This window comes from Typopeltis vanoorti, chromosome 12 (assembly GCF_054136105.1).
Source record: "Typopeltis vanoorti isolate ZY-2024b chromosome 12, IOZ_Tvanoo_1.0, whole genome shotgun sequence".
Classification (NCBI taxonomy): Eukaryota; Metazoa; Arthropoda; class Arachnida; order Uropygi; family Thelyphonidae; genus Typopeltis; species Typopeltis vanoorti.
In genome coordinates this window covers 9823468-9839650 of record NC_143560.1, presented here as the reverse complement: position 1 = coordinate 9839650, position 16183 = coordinate 9823468, and the positions used below count along the sequence as shown (strand labels likewise).

Below are 16183 nucleotides of genomic sequence, written 5' to 3'. Positions count from 1 at the left end.
CAGCATTAATTGAAAATACTAGGGGTGTGAGAGTGCTTGACCTAGTAATAGTATCTGAGAATTTGACTGTAATGAATATGACCATGTTGCCACCTATTGGTGAGAGTGATCATAAGGTCTTGACCTGGGAGGTGGCTAAAGGTGTGAAATTTGTGATTAAGACAGGGTATATGTGGAATTACCGTGCTGGCAAGTATGACAAGCTTAGGAGATTGCTTGGATCAGTGCCATGGCATGTACAACTGCAAGGGCTGGATGTCGATAGAGCATGGGAAGTGATCAAAGAGCATTTACAGGAGGTTATGGCTGATTGTATACCTAAGGTCCGAATAGTGAAACAAGGAGGGGTTAAATGGATGAATAACACCATTAAGCTTGAGCTGCAAAAAAAGAAACAACTATGGAGGGAATTTAAAGAAAGGGGTGACCTGCAGGCACATGAACGGTATAAAGTACAGGCCAGAAGGGTAACGAGTGTGGTAAAAACAGCAAAAGCCGATTATGAAAGGAAACTAGCTATGCAAGCAAAAGAGAATCCCAAACAGTTCTTTCAATATGCTCCAAGCAAGAAAAAAACTGTACATGACAAAATGATTTTAAGGAATGACGATGGTAAAGAGTTCACTGAACCAGTCGATATAGTGGAGTTACTGAGCGCGCACTTTGCAAAAGTATATCATCCAGGTGGTGACGTTGAAAAAATGAAGGAACCATTAGTTTATATGGGAATTGTGATGAATGAAGTGGAGGTGAATAGTCTATTACAGAACCTTAATGTGAATACATCTGTGGGACTGGATGGTATACCGGCATGGGTCTTGCATGAAGCGGCTAATGAATTATCAGTGCCCTTGACCATGTTGTTTAATTTGAGTCTCAGGTCTGGCTTAGTCCCGAAGGCATGGAAAGAGGGGAAAATAGTTTCACTGCATAAAGGAGGATCCAAGACTATGGTTGCAAATTACCGACCGATCAGCATATCAGGAGTCGTTGTCAAGGTCTTGGAGAAAGTAGTCAAGGGAAAAATACAGGAATGGATTGATGAGAATGAGATACTGTACGGAGGACAGCATGGCTTTGTGAAGGGTAGATCATGCCTCAGTAACTTGCTCAAGTTTTATAACACAGTGACGGCTGCACTGGATAAGGGAAATGGGTTTACAGTGATACTGCTGGACCTGGCAAAGGCGTTTGACAGGATACCACATGAAATTCTAATCCGTAAACTACAACATATGGGAATGGATATAGGGTTGGTGAGATGGATAGCTGGGTGGTTGATGGAGAGATATCAAAGAGTAGTTTATTCAGGAGTAGAGTCCAAAAAACGGCCTTTGACTAGTGGTGTGCCACAGGGTTCTGTTCTTGGACCACTGCTGTTTAATCTGTTCATTACGATATAGGGAAGGGTCTCAGTGGGACAGTTCATTTGTTCGCTGATGATGCAAAGTTGGGTAGGGCGATAGTGAATGCAGAAGATGTCAAAGTCTTGCAAGATGACTTAGATAGATTGGAGTTCTGGACTAAGGAGAATGGATGTCAATTTAATGTGACAAAATGTAAGGTTATGCATTTCAGAGTGAAAAGATTAGCAGCAGTATACCACATTGGTGGAACTGTACTCCAAGAGATTGATGAGGCCAGGGACTTGGGAGTGTTGGTGGATAGGGAGATGAAGTTTAGGGGGCACATTGCGAAAGTAGCTAAATCAGCTCATCAACTCACTTGGTTGTTGAAAAATACCTTGACGTGCAGAGAAAAACAAGTTATTGTACCTCTGTACCGAGCCCTGATAAGACCTCATCTCGACTACTGTGCCCAGATTTGGTCACCTCGGTTCCTTCTTGATGGGGAGGAGGTTGAGAGGATCGAGAAGCGAGTGACTAAGATGATAGCAGGTCTATGGAATGAACCATATGAGAACAGGTTGAAGATTTGTGGGTTGCAGAAACTAGTTGATAGGCTTAAAAGGGAAGATATGATTGAGACATTCAAATTGCTAAAAGGATTCTATAGGTTGTTTATTATTTTAACGGTATAATAGAACACAGAAACTAAGTAAATAATTAATTTATTGACTTGATGCTGATATTTCGCTGGTATTATAACCAGCATCTTCAGAGCACAAAAACACTGTTTGTCACAATACGCGAGACTATAACAACATGGTGTACTTAACCAAAATTGTAGCAGCAACACAAAGACTAGAGTACTTTTTTTTTTTTTTTTTTCAGATAGAGGGCGCCAAAATCAGGACTCTAGTCTTTGTGTTGCTGCTACAATTTTGGTTAAGTACACCATGTTGTTTTAGTCTCGCGAATTGTGACAAACAGTGTTTTTGTGCTCTGAAGATGCTGGTTATAATACCAGCGAAATATCAGCATCAAGTCAATAAATTAATTATTTACTTAGTTTCTGTGTTCTATTATACCGTTAAAATAATAAACAACATGTTCGACGAACACATAAGTCTGTCCACACGTTTAAGGATTCTATAGGATTAATTCAGATGATATTTTTGAGATCAGGACTGGTGGTGGGAGAACTAGGGGACACCCATGGAAGCTGGGCAAGAGCGTGGTTAGCAGGGGTGTTAGAGCTGGGTTCTTTACTTTTAGAGTGGTAAATGAGTGGAATAAGCTGCCAGAGTCTGTTGTGGGTGCTATGACAGTGAGCGAGTTCAAGGCAAGGTATGATAGATACTGTGAGAATGTTGAACAGCTGTGTGGGCATGATGTTTAGGGCCTCCCTCGATGAGTCTAAGGACTCCTGGAGTAGCCCGTGGTAATAATAATAATAATAATAATAATAATAATAATAATTATAATAATAATTATCATTTGCAGAATTTTTCATTGGCGCAAGAGTAAAAAGTGTGTATTATTACCATTAATAATAATCATAGTAATCGTGTTTATTATTAATGACTCACAAGTTAAACAATATTACTTATGTTGTAGTTTACATAATAATAATTTTTTTAAATTTAAATTGTAAATTAAATATATAATTTTAAACTTAAATATATAACTGAAGTATTACTATCACATTTTCTGTTTACTACTAGAATTCATTACAGAATGTTAAGTGAATAATGTTAGATAAATACTACTACTGGGATGTAACCCAACTGCACCCTCGAAGCTTTGTAATTAGCTTATCTGAGGGTGATACTGGTTATATATACATATATTTGTTATTGATTTGGTTGCTGTGTTGGAAGTAGGCAGATCTTTGGGAGGTCAAATGAATGATCTGAAAGGTCGGATCAAAGTGAAATTGCCAATATATCCTGTGTTATTGCATCTGTCTTGATGGTTCACGTTCTTTTTTTATTGTGGGCTTCTTTTTGAACTATTTAGGAGGCTTTTTTCTTCACAGTGGCAGCCTTTCTATGTCTTCTGTGCTTTTAATTTGTATCGGCTTTGAAGTTTGTGACTTCCTTATGAATATCTTGGCATCTCTGGTCCACAAAAATTGGTAATTTTTTTCCATTTTTGCTTTTCTTGTTTGGTACAACAGATTCTGGTTGAATGGTGTTAAATATTCGGATAGGAAGATTGGTGCGTTTAAGTTCTTGGCAACTGTTTTTTTCTGCCTGCTGGCTTTTATGAGATTGTCTCTTGTGGACTTGCTCTTAAGACGAATTATGACTGGTGCAGGTCGTGGGAAGCCTTGGTTTTTGCTCTTCCTAGGAATCCGATTTACGGTCTGAATGTCGTTAAGCTGAAGGGGGATATCAATTACATGGCCTAATTTTAAAACCACGTCTCTGAGGTTTTCTGTAGGTGCAGTTTCAGGAAGACCGTTTATGATAAGATCTTTTTTATGTTGTTGCTGATTTAAACGTTCGTATTGTAGTTTTAGAGAATGAAGTTCTTGACGCAGTTCGGATGTCTCTTTCATCAAATTGTGTTGCCTGTCTTTTAGTGCGTTAATGCTCATTTTAATGTCTTTTACCGTTTGCAACACTTCTATAACTGCTAAATTATTATGTTTTACGAAATCTTCATATTCGCTAGATTTTTTTGTTATTTGTTCGTTCTGTTTCTTAAAGTGTTCTTGCACAAGATCTACTAAGCTGGCTTTTATAGTCACTAGACCGTTTTCTATTAGTATACTTAAAGAGTTTAAATTATAGGACTCACCTGCGTTTTTTTGTCTGTTCAGTTCGTCATCTGATTTTGCCTCCAGTATAATCGGCTGCATCGTAGGTGGCTGCCTTAGGTGCATTTCTTTGTTAACTGCACAAGTCCCAAAAGAGTTGAAGGAAAGTAAAATTGTTCCACTTCAGAATTTTTAATTTTTTTTTTCTTTTGTGGTATGAATAGCTTGCAGCTTGAGGAGAGGAATGTATCAAGCAGTGATACTTCATCTTCTAACCATAGCATGATTTCAGAACCACCCCCCCCCCACACACACACACTCAGAATGCCTCTAGGTTGGACTTAACAGGGTGAGTAATGGCAGCAAAATTATGCATCAGCTTGTCAAGGGATCATCTAATGCATTACCTGATGATAATACATTAAGATTCCATGTAGTGCATGCTTCCATGAATTGTCCATAGATCTTGTTTACTGTTTCCTTGAATGGTCTAACTGGATTCTATAGGAGCTTTGCTATATCTTTGAAGGGCATGCCAGATCACATGAAAGGAGAGGCTGGAAAAAGAGAGGTTAGAACCCTCTGCAGACAAGACATAGCCATAGCCACTTCAGTCTCCGAATAAGCAAGTCAGTTGTGGTAAATCAGCCAATGAAACTCTGAGAGTGGCAGGCAAATACTAAGAGTCCTTTAGTGGAAATGGTGCACACTAAGGTAGAGTTGATCATTGATAGACAGTGGATACACTGTACTTCACCTGTCAATTATCTAAAAATAGAGTAGAATACAGCATAAGCTGCATAAAAGACAACAAGAAGAAGAATCTAGACAAAAGATCAATCTGAATATATAGTTACCATGCCAGTCAGATAAGGTGGCTTATGGTATTCAGTAGGAAATCACTATGTGCACTACTTAAATTTAAAACTATATAATATAATTTTCAATTGCATATAATGTGCATGTGTAAATATGCATGTATGTGATACTTAGGACTAACCTTCTATTTCGTTTATAGGTTATGTTCCAGTGGTAAAAATTCCAGAAGGAGCACGTAACATAAGAATAGAAGAGGTGGCAGATGCTAGTAATTATGTAGCAATACAGGGAAAAGATGGTGAATTTTATTTAAATGGGCGATGGTTTATCCAGTGGAGTGGAGAATATCGTGCAGCAGGCACCATGTTTTACTACCAGAGAGAAAAAGAAAAAGAATCTCTTCATGCTCCAGGACCTATTAAGGAAGATATTCATGTTTTAGTAATTATATCTTATTATGGTTTTGTTTGATGCATAGATGCAATTATGTAATTATTCAAACATATTATACTTATTATGTGTCTATTCTTTCTTTCATGGTTACAACAATAATCAGCACCCATTGTGTAGATTTTGGCAGTTTATACAGTTCATCTTGGACTCATTTCATGGGTACTCACTGAGCTTGTGTTCCTTAGAGCAGAAAGGACAGGTGATTTTTCCCCTGCAGTCTCATGTATGATGGTGGAACTTTCTGCAGTTAAAGCATCTCAGGATGCTTATGTAGTCTGTGCAGCAGCAAATTCTCCACAGCATTTAAACACTGGTTTTCAACTATTTTATCCTCGCCATTGGATCTACTTCAATAATTAGGTTTCTGTTGCTAATTTTTTTTTTTATTTGTCATGATGAATTTTTGTGTAATCTTAGTATTCCCCACTGAAGAGTTCTTAGTTCTTCAAGCATATCGAGTCAGTTGCATTATTTCTATTGATTTTTTTCGGAATATATATATATATATATATAATTAGCCTTGGAAGATATTTCTTACTGGGATTTGCTACTAACGTGTCTTTGCATTTCTTAGAGATTTCATTACGTAGTAAGTCAATGTTAGTTTTTTTTTATTATTATTCAATTAAGACTCCTTCATTATTAATACTTTTCCTCTTTGACTTTGATTTTTTCTTATTTTTTTTTCTTTTATGATTTTTTGGTTTCTTCATTGTTTAGTTGAGCTATTGGTTTCACTATTGATTTATAGCAAGGATTATTTTCAGATTCATCTTTGTTTTTAGTATTGTTTTTAATCACTTGTGAGAATAGCTAAGTATTATTATTATTATTATTATTCAGTCCTCCATGGAGTCAAAAGACTCATCATGGGAGGTCCTTTCTAAGAAACACAAGTCTATCATGACTCATCGAGGGAGGTCCCTCCTAGAAAACACAAAGTCTATTATACCACTCCTTAAACTCCTCATTGACCAATCTCGCTCTCACCACTCTATCATTCAATGCATTCCACAGTTCAGCCACCCTCCGTGCAAAGAAACCACTCCTCACCCTCTTGCTCACAGTTTCCTTTTGTAACTTCCAGGGATGGCCCCTTGTCATGACTTCTTCCTGCTGTTCAACCAAGCGAAAGAACTCTCCAGTATCAACCCTGTAACCACCTCTCAACAGTTTAAAAGTCTCAATCACATCACCTTTCCTTCTTCTATCCACCAAACTCTGCAGTCCACATTCCCTCAGCCAATCCTCATAACTAACATTGTACAGTCCTGACACCATCTTTGTTATCTGCCTTTGTACCCTTTCCACAGTTAATTTATTCCCTTCAAATCCTAGGGACCAAATCTGAGAGCAATAGTCTAAGTGTGGTCTGATCAGAGTCTTTAGCCTGTACCTGCTTGGTTGTAGTGGGCTATAGTCCTTTTGATACTTTTGTTTATTTTTCATTTTATTGAAGAATAAATTGTCCCATACCACCATATTAGTGTTAATCAAAGTTGTAATACTGGAATTTCCCACTTGAGCTGCTAAGTTTGTCTAAGGTACAAAGTTTAAGAAATTGTACTTACAGGTTTGCTCTTTGAAGTGACAGTGAATGTGAATTCTACTTCAATATGTTGCTATAGTAATTAAACCTATTGTGCGAGGACCATTTGACAATGGATAGAGTCTCACCATCAATATTTGATCCAAAAGAGTAGAATCAAAAATCACTCATATGCACTTAGAATTATGATACTATGGACAGGGGCGTGCCAGTAGTGTCCGGTGCCTGTGTGCAAAACTTTAGTTGGCCCCTATACCATCCCCCCCCCCAATAAAAAAATCACTTTATTAAAATGTATCAGTGAGTAAAAATGAAATACGAAATATATTAATTATAAGTTTATTGAACAAAAAGCAGAAATTACAAAAAAAAGTATAAAAAACAATAAACATACAAGAAGGGTACAAAAACAACAAAAATAAATTGGAAAAAAATAAAGTAAATAAATAATAGTAACTTAGAAGTATATAAAATAGGAACATATTAAGCATTATTGGGTAAAGAAATAGTTAAATAAATTAGGTATTGTTTCTGGGAAAATTGTTAAATAAATATTTAAACAGAAAGAAAAATCACTTTGTGAATTGAACTTTTCTAGTTTTCATTAATGAAAATTCTTGAATAATATCATGTATATCAAGTTGATCTAAAATATCTGACTCTATTGATATAATGGCAAGATTTGAAAGTCTGTCTTGTACCATTGTGGAGCGCAAGCAGTTTTTAATAATTTTAAGTTTAGAAAAGGACCATTTCACAGATGCTACAGATACCGGTAATGACAAAAGAATCCGAAGAGCAATTGTAAAGTTTGGATAAACTGTGATTAAGTTGTTTGAATATATATAATGAATTATCAGATATATATGTTTTTAAAATTAGAAATAAATGGTTGACAGTGTAAAATTTCTTCCCATAAATCGTCTGCGTCAATGTCTGAATGATACTCGTGTTAATTTTTGTCATAACTTTTTACAACAAGATAATAAATATTCTTTATTTTGGGAAGTACTTAACAAATAAAAAAACTGAAATTAATTCATATGTTCTTTTAATAAAGTAAATCTTTCTTGCAAAGATTGAAATGTGTGATCTATTATGCAGAGAAAAAAAAATTACTCTAAATGAAATTTCAGGATCTATTTTAATTTTCATGTTCGTAATCAAATTGTGTTATCTTTTTATGTCACCTTAGTAGTCTACTATTACAAAATACAGATTCTGCGTCAAATTTTGCTGCAATTAATTTTGAGCTTTCTACAATTTCTTTGAAAGTTTCATCAGACCTATAATCATTTAAAAATTGATTTAGATCATTCAATGCATCTAAAGCAAGTTGGAGATTCATAGATGAAGACTGCAGTATTTTGCTGACAAAATACACTTTATTTAATTTTGAGCTTTCTACAATTTCTTTGAAAGTTTCATCAGACCTATAATCATTTAAAAATTGATTTAGATCATTCAATGCATCTAAAGCAAGTTGGAGATTCATAGATGAAGACTGCAGTATTTTGCTGACAAAATACACTTTATTTAAAATATCATACCAAATCTTTGGTGCCTTTACTATCTGGTGCCTGTGTGCATCGCACACATTGCACATATAGCCGGCATGCCCATGACTATGGAGTCAATTACTCACTGTAAGAAAGAACACTGTACAAGTAATCAGTCAGTACTGGATCCATCCTGTTTTCCTGTATGATACTGCACAAAATCAGACTGAAAAGAGGAGCTATCAAAGGAACATCCATTCACATCTGCGTGCGTGTGTGTGTGTGTGGAATTTATATTAAAAAAATGACAATTTTTTTAATATAATTACATAACTACACTCATAAAAAAATGAATTTTTTTATGAGTGTAGTTATGCACTTGAGATATATAACAAGATGATTCTGGCAAAATTATGTGGGTTGAACTAGATATGGTGACAGTATCAGAGAATCTGTCAATAAGCAAGGTAGTTACTAAATCACTTAAGGAATTGACAACGTAAATACAAATATAAATTAAATTACACTCTAATAAATATTTCCGATATTTCGGAAACATCACATTGCCATCTTCAAAAGAATGGAACCTTGGTTTACTCAGTTTATAGAAAACCTACCCATACAGGCAGGTACATTCACCAACAACCCCCCCCCCCCCCTCACAACAACATGGAGTGGTGAAAACACTATACAACAGGGCTAAACTAATCTGTTCTAACGATATGGCCCTAAACACTGAACTAAATCACATCCTCAACACATTCTCAGCCAATGGCTAACCCCCCCCCCCCAAAAAAAATCCAAAAAATATTGAAACCTACAAACCACAACCTCCCTCCACAACAAGGATTAATCTAAATTCATCGCCATTCCCTATATCCTCGGAAAAAATTACCAGAATCTTAAAAAACATGACTTGACCTCCTGTTACAGCTCCACTAAAGACCAACCACTTCCCCTAGACCTACCTGGTGTATCCCAGGTCCCTTGCAGCTGTAAACTGTCTTACTTTGGCCAAACAGGCAGGACAGTGAATATCAGAATTTCAGAACACAAGAACTACATCCGTTTTCACAAGTACAGCCATTGTGGTCTTGCAGACCATGCTCTGGATACATGCCACAGAATACGGTGGAAGAAAGCTACAGTAATACACCACAGCAAATACAAATTCGAAAGACTATTTATGGAATCAGCCTCAGCCCTAAGACACTCTCCAAACCTCAACAAATTTAGTTGTATGAGACTGCCCCAAATTTGGGAGGCTTACATCAGCAGACCTTTAGCCCAACAGCCAAGAACATTTACTTAGCCTTCTTGAGGGCACCATCAGGACTTTTAGGAGAACAATAGCTTCATCACTTCATTCTCAGTTACTGTGTTGTAGTACCTACACGCACGTGCCTTTTTTTATAAGATCCTTTTGAAGATGGCAACGTGACGTTGCCGAAATATCGGGAATATTTATTAAAGTGTAATTTAATTTATATTCGTATCTACGTTGACAATCCCTTAAGTGATTTAGTAATGCATAACCAACGTATAAGCCTGTCTATGAAAAGCAAGGTAGTTATTTTATGTCTGAATGTGGGAAGAATGATAATGGTTTTCCTGGGAAATTGCCAAACAGAATTTTCATTTATGAAGTAGTATAATGCCAGGAATATCCAGGATAAAGGAGAGGAATTAGTGGCGCTGATAGCATCAGCCTGGCCAAAGATTATTGGGATCACTGAGACGTGGTTGACAGAAGAGGATATAATAACAGGAATAGAAGTAGCAGGGTACAGCATTTTTTGGCAGGAGAGATAGGGAAAGCGTGGTGGTGAGTACTGCTTATGATAAGTGACGACTTATGTCCTCTAAGAGTGGAGGCTTTGGAAGTCAGTGACACTAATGATTTTGAAAGCATATGGTGTGAGGTAGAGATAGGCAAGACAGGATATTTAGTGGGAATGTTGCTACAAACATAGGAGTACAGAGGGTGGGGACCAGGAGATGTTTAGACAGTTGAGCTTGGCAAGTGCAAGGAGAATGATTGTAATGGGAGATTTTAACTACAGCAGTATAAATTGGGGAGAGGAAGATGCATGTAGTAATAAGGGAATGGAATTTCTAGAATTCTTGAGGGACAAATATCTTAGGCAACATGTAATAGAGGGAACAAGAGGTTCAAGAGCTTTTAGATTTGGTCATAGCATCAGAAGCAGATAATAAGTGAGATGACATCTTTCCCACCAGTTGGAGAGAGTGACCATGTGGTTTGACTTGGAAGATGAATAGACATGCAGGAGTATCAAAGAGACAGAAATATATGTGGAATTATAAGGCAGGTGATTACAATAGTCTTAGACATTAACTTGGGGAAGTTTCATGGAGGGAGGGACTGGAAGGCCTGGATATCATTAGTGCTTGGGAAATTTTGGCGGAATATTTGTTAGCAGCAATAGTAAGCTGCATTCCATGGGTGAAGAAGCGGACACAATTTGGTGTAAAGTGGATGACAGACGATATCAAACAGGAGCTGCATGTGAAAAAAGAGGCTATGGAAGAGATATAAGGAGACAGATGAAGAGCAGATGCATGAAGAATATAAGACAGGCCATGAGAGTGACTAGTATGGTAAGTAAGGCGAAACTAGAATATGAGAAGAGATTGGCCCTAAGATTCAAAAAAAAATCCTAGGTAATTTTTTAGCTATGTGGCCAGTAGGAGGAGAAATGATTGTGGAAGAATGACATTGTGGGATAAAAAAGGGAATAGAGTGACTGATGCAGAGGACATAGTGGAATTGTTCAATGAACACTTTATTGGTGTATTTCATTCTGGAGGAGTAAATTTTAATACTAGAGGGATAGGGCAGGTTCAAGGTTTAGAGGTGCAGGAGGAGAACGTGTTTCAAATACTGAGTATTCTAGATGTTAGTAAAGCTATGGGACCGGATGGTATTTCACCACGAGTTTTGAGAGAATATGATAAGAAACTGACAGCTCCTTTGACCTGGCTTTTCAATGAAAGTCTGGCTACAGGAAAGGTGCCCAGGGAATGGAAGGAAGGTAAGATAGTGCCATTGCATAAGGGCTGTAGCAGACTGGAAGTGTATAATTATAGGCCAGTTTGTGTGTCTTCAGTAGTTGTTAAGATCTTGGACAAATTAGTTAGGGACAGTATACAACATTAGGCAGATGAGGGTAATGTTATCTGTGAGAGTCAACATGGATTTGTGAGGGGGCATTCTTGTTTTAGTAATATGCTAGCCTTTTATAATAAAGTTACAAGAGGAGTTACAAAATGGCAGTATATGCCTTTCCCTCATCGGTGGATGAGCAAAAGGCATATACTGATATTTTCTTGGAATTAGCAAAGGCATTTGAGAGGGTGCCACATGATTAGCTAATATTTAAGTTGAAGCACATGGGTTTGTTAGGTTGGTCAACTGGATTCAGGATTGGCTGTCCGATAAGTATCAGAGAGTTGTGTATGGTGGGCAGTTTCAAGGAGGCAGAGGGTTACAAGTGGGGTCCCACAGGACTCAGTACTAGGACCTATATTGTTTAACCTGTATATCAATGACATTGTCAGTGGATTGCAAGGGGATGTTCAGTTGTTTGCAGATGATGTGAAGCTGGGAAGGATTATTAGTAATAGTGCAGATGTGGTAGTCATGCAAGAGGATTTGAATAAGCTAGACAGATGGGGCAAAGGAATTTGGCTGTCTGTTTAATGCAGCAAAATGTAAACTCTTGAGATGCTTGGACACATCGATGAGATACTGCAGACTCTATTGGAGGAGATATACTGGAAGAAGTAGGGGAGACAAGAGATCTGGGGTTGGTGATTGATAGAAACTTGAAATTCATGGGACATATAGCAAAGGTGGTGAAGGTAACACAAAAGATTGCTGCAATAATGAGAAGGACGCTAACCTGCAGAGATAAAAGAGTTATCGTTCTGTTGTATAAGACCCTGATCGGACCACACTTAGACTATTGTTCTTAGATTTAATCCAGAGATACAGAGGAAAATAACAAAGACAGTTTCAGGACTGTACAATGTTAGTTATAAGGATCAACTGAGGGAATGTGGACTGCAGAGTTTGGTGGATAGAAGAAGGAGAGATGATATGATTCAGACTTTTAAACTGCTGAGAGGTGGTTACAAGGATGACACTGGGGAGTTCTTTCGCTTGGTTGAACAGTTGGAAGGAGTGATGATGAGGGGGCCACCCCTGGAAATTACGAAAGGAAACTGTGAGCAAGAGGGTGAGGAGTGGTTTCTTTGCATGGAGAGTGGTTGAACCGGGGAATGTATTGCCTGATAGAGTGGTGAGAGCGAGATCGGTCAACGAGTTTAAGGAGTGGTATGATAGACTTTGTGTTTACTAGGAAGACTTCCCACGTTGTCTTTTGTCTCCTTGGAAGGCCTAAATAATAATAATAATAATAATAATAATATGTGGATTTACAGAGGAAGTGATTATGATAAGCATGAACTAGTTTGTAGCAGTGCCATTTCATAAGAAAGTTGAAGTGAAAGATGTTAGCAGCATGTAGATGGTCAAGGAGTTGTAAAACATTTCTTTACGTGTGAATGCGCTTATTTCATAATTAATCTCTGCCATTGTAATATTTCTCTATATGCTTTATTTATTATTATTAAATAATCTTCTCTACTCTATTCTTTCTTTGATTAGTTTATCTCTTCTGCCCTTTTAATCTTTATCCTTTAATACTTTAACTTCCTATTCTTTCTTAACTTTACTTTTAGTATTTTTCCTACACTGGGAGAACTCTGGAAATTTATTTAGATTAGTCGACTGCACTAACAGTGCTCTCCTTGTGGTATAAGATATAATAATACTTATAGTAGAGTTCACTCTGAATTTATCTAATGCCCTTCTTAACATTAAACCGTTGTAGCTAACATTAAATTCCTTCGCTCACAGGTTCATGTTTATTTTGAAATAGTGCATCGAGTAAAGATCAGGCAGCACACTTTGTAAACAAAACAAACATATTTATTTACACTAAATTGTAATTATACAAAATCATACAATAGGAAAAGATTCTCTCTTAAGCTTAAAACTTAACCTTAAGCTTAAAACTTCAGCAATTTAACATTTAAAAAAATGCACAGAGTCATGCAACATATTATCAACATGCAAAAAAAGCTATCAACCCATTACAATTCAAGGAATAGCATGCTCTTTTACTTTTGTAACTAGTAATTCTAACTATAACAAACTATTCTTAGACTAGTTATATCAACATTTAAAGAAACTTATCAGCCCTTCTCAGACAGTTTCACATATCATAAGCAAACACAATGAAATTAACTCATATATCTTCTTTAACTCTGTTATGGTCCTGTTCCTAGTACCTTCTTAGATTCCTTGGGTTTCTCATCCATTTCAGGTTTTGACTTCCGTGCAGAGATTCCGTCGTCACTGTTGTCTCACTTGTAATGACTCGTGGGGCCTGGAGCACTTTTTTCTTGATGTCTATGAATCAGCCAAAGGGTGTTCGATGATCAAGGCCTTTGCAGATTGTCCAATGCACGATGGTCCTGCTTCTCTTCTCCCTTGGTGGTTTCATGGCTCCCATGGCTGTCCCTCGCAACTTCAACCAGACCGACGTACACGGCGAATCGACTCCTTCTAAAGTTCTCTCCTCTCTTTCTTCCTTCCCTCTCTTTTTTCTTTTTCTCCTAGATGACCTTTATATAATTTTCTTGGATCTCTGGACGAAGGGTCGAGGCCTGCAAACATTCCAACGCAAACCGTCTTGACCTTCATGTTAAAGCTCACTTTTAGTTCTCACTGAATATGCACACTTAATCTTATTTTCAAAAAGGGCAGAACTACTTCATAATTATACTGCCCTTTTACCACTGACCTTGAAGATGGTATCAGGCTGATTCTGAGCACATTAAAATTTACTTACATAATATACAAATTACGACATCAATTCAATGCTGATTTCTAAGGCATTTCCCTTGAACCTTACATTTTAGACATTTTCTGTTTTGTACAATCTTGCATATTAATTCTTTGGGGTTAAATACATGGGCTTTTAAGATTATTTACAATGTTGGTATAATACCAACATTGCCCGCTAGAGGGCACCATCAGGACTTTAGGAGAAATAATAGCTTCATACTTCTTCCTCATTTATTGTTTTGCTGTGCCTTATGCACAGCAAAACAATAATGCACGTATGTTGTACCTAAGTTCTTGAAAATGGCAGCATGACGTTGCCGAAATATAGAAATATATTAAAATTTATTTTAATGTATATCCTAGTACGTTGTAATTTCCTGAAATAATATAGTGAAAATGCATAACCAACGTCTAAGCCTTTCCACAAGAAATAAGAAGTAGAATAATAGAAGCAGATAAAATAATTCACATACCAATATTATATCTGCAGTGCCAGATATAATATTGACTGATTTGAGAATAGCAGTTGATGAATTAGAGGTGCTGAGAACAGCACCTTAATGAATTACAGCTATGATTAGATGGTATATCTACACATATATACAGTATACTGTATTACAAGGATGTGTTAGGGAATTTAAGTTCTAACTTAACTGTTAAATTTCAGCAGAATTGGCTAGGCTTTTCACATGCTTGTATAACTTCAGTCTCAGCTCAGGAATGACCACAGGAATGGAAGGAATGCATGATAGTTCCATTGTACGAGGGTGGTGAAAAAACTGATGTGTCTAACTACCAACCTAATCAGTATCGCTGGTGTGATAGCGAAGATTTTAGAGAAGTTGGTAAGAACTCGCATACAGAAATGGATAGACAAACAAGCTATACTCTGCAAGGAGTATCATAGGTTTACTAAAGAAAGTTAATGTTTTAGCAATTTGCTCATATTTTATATGTTTTACAGCCAAATTGATTAATTGGTGACAAATTGGGTGAATGTGGAGGTCGTGTTTAGTTAGGCTAGAAAATGTGTTTTAAATTTAAATATAGTGTCGCTTTTTGTCTCAAATTGTGCTGCAGTTGTGCATCGGTTAGATACAAGTGTCATTCAGTGGTGTTATTGTTTGGAACTGTGTTGTATATATTGTGTTTTCGCTGCCGTTTGTTTCACTACTTCAACATGTAAAGATGGCGTCCAACAAGAAACGTACGTTAGTGACATGCAGGACTTCTACACGAAAGGCTGGCTCAGCAATAGATTTTTCACAATAAATGCGTTGCGGAGCCTGCTACATGTATGCGCCGAAGAATGTGAAGGATCTGTGGTCGGTCTGGCTAAATGAGTAGAACGAGAATGTCGACGTATGTGAGAAGTGTTGGAATAGGCTGGAGCGTTTAGGAATGGAAGCTGACATCAGGACCGTAGTGGAAGAACTTTGGCGGGAGTTCATGAAAATGAAAAATGACCTTCATCTTCTGCATGAGGAATTGGAAGTGCTCAGTAAGGAGATACTCGAAGTTAAAACAGAGTTTAATGTGTTAAACAGAGAAATTAGGACTATAGAGATTACTCTAGCTGAAGTAACTACAACAGGATTAAGTATGGGAGAGTCTTTGGTGATTGATGAAGAAATAAATAGTATGGGAGTGATTGGGAGTCAACAGAATAATGAAAACACAAGAGATCTAGAAGAAACGAGATGTCGTGAGAGTGAGGGAGTAAGTAAAAGAGCGTTGAGTAATGAAACTGTGAGAGTCATGCTGAATAGCATAGAAAATGAGGCCGTGAGTGATTCTTGTTTGGACTTGAATGAAGTT

General features: G+C 37.0%; 1 protein-coding gene across 1 annotated transcript in view; it reads left to right on the top strand.

The window, feature by feature from the left end:
- The window catches only part of LOC150100575 (A disintegrin and metalloproteinase with thrombospondin motifs 6-like), a 563262-nt gene that overhangs the window by 356757 nt on the left and 190322 nt on the right, over positions 1-16183 (top strand). Inside the window, exon 16 of the mRNA XM_090402125.1 lies at positions 5126-5367. Within this exon, the coding sequence (XP_090258251.1) occupies positions 5126-5367 (242 nt within the window). The remainder of the gene's footprint in view (positions 1-5125; positions 5368-16183) is intronic.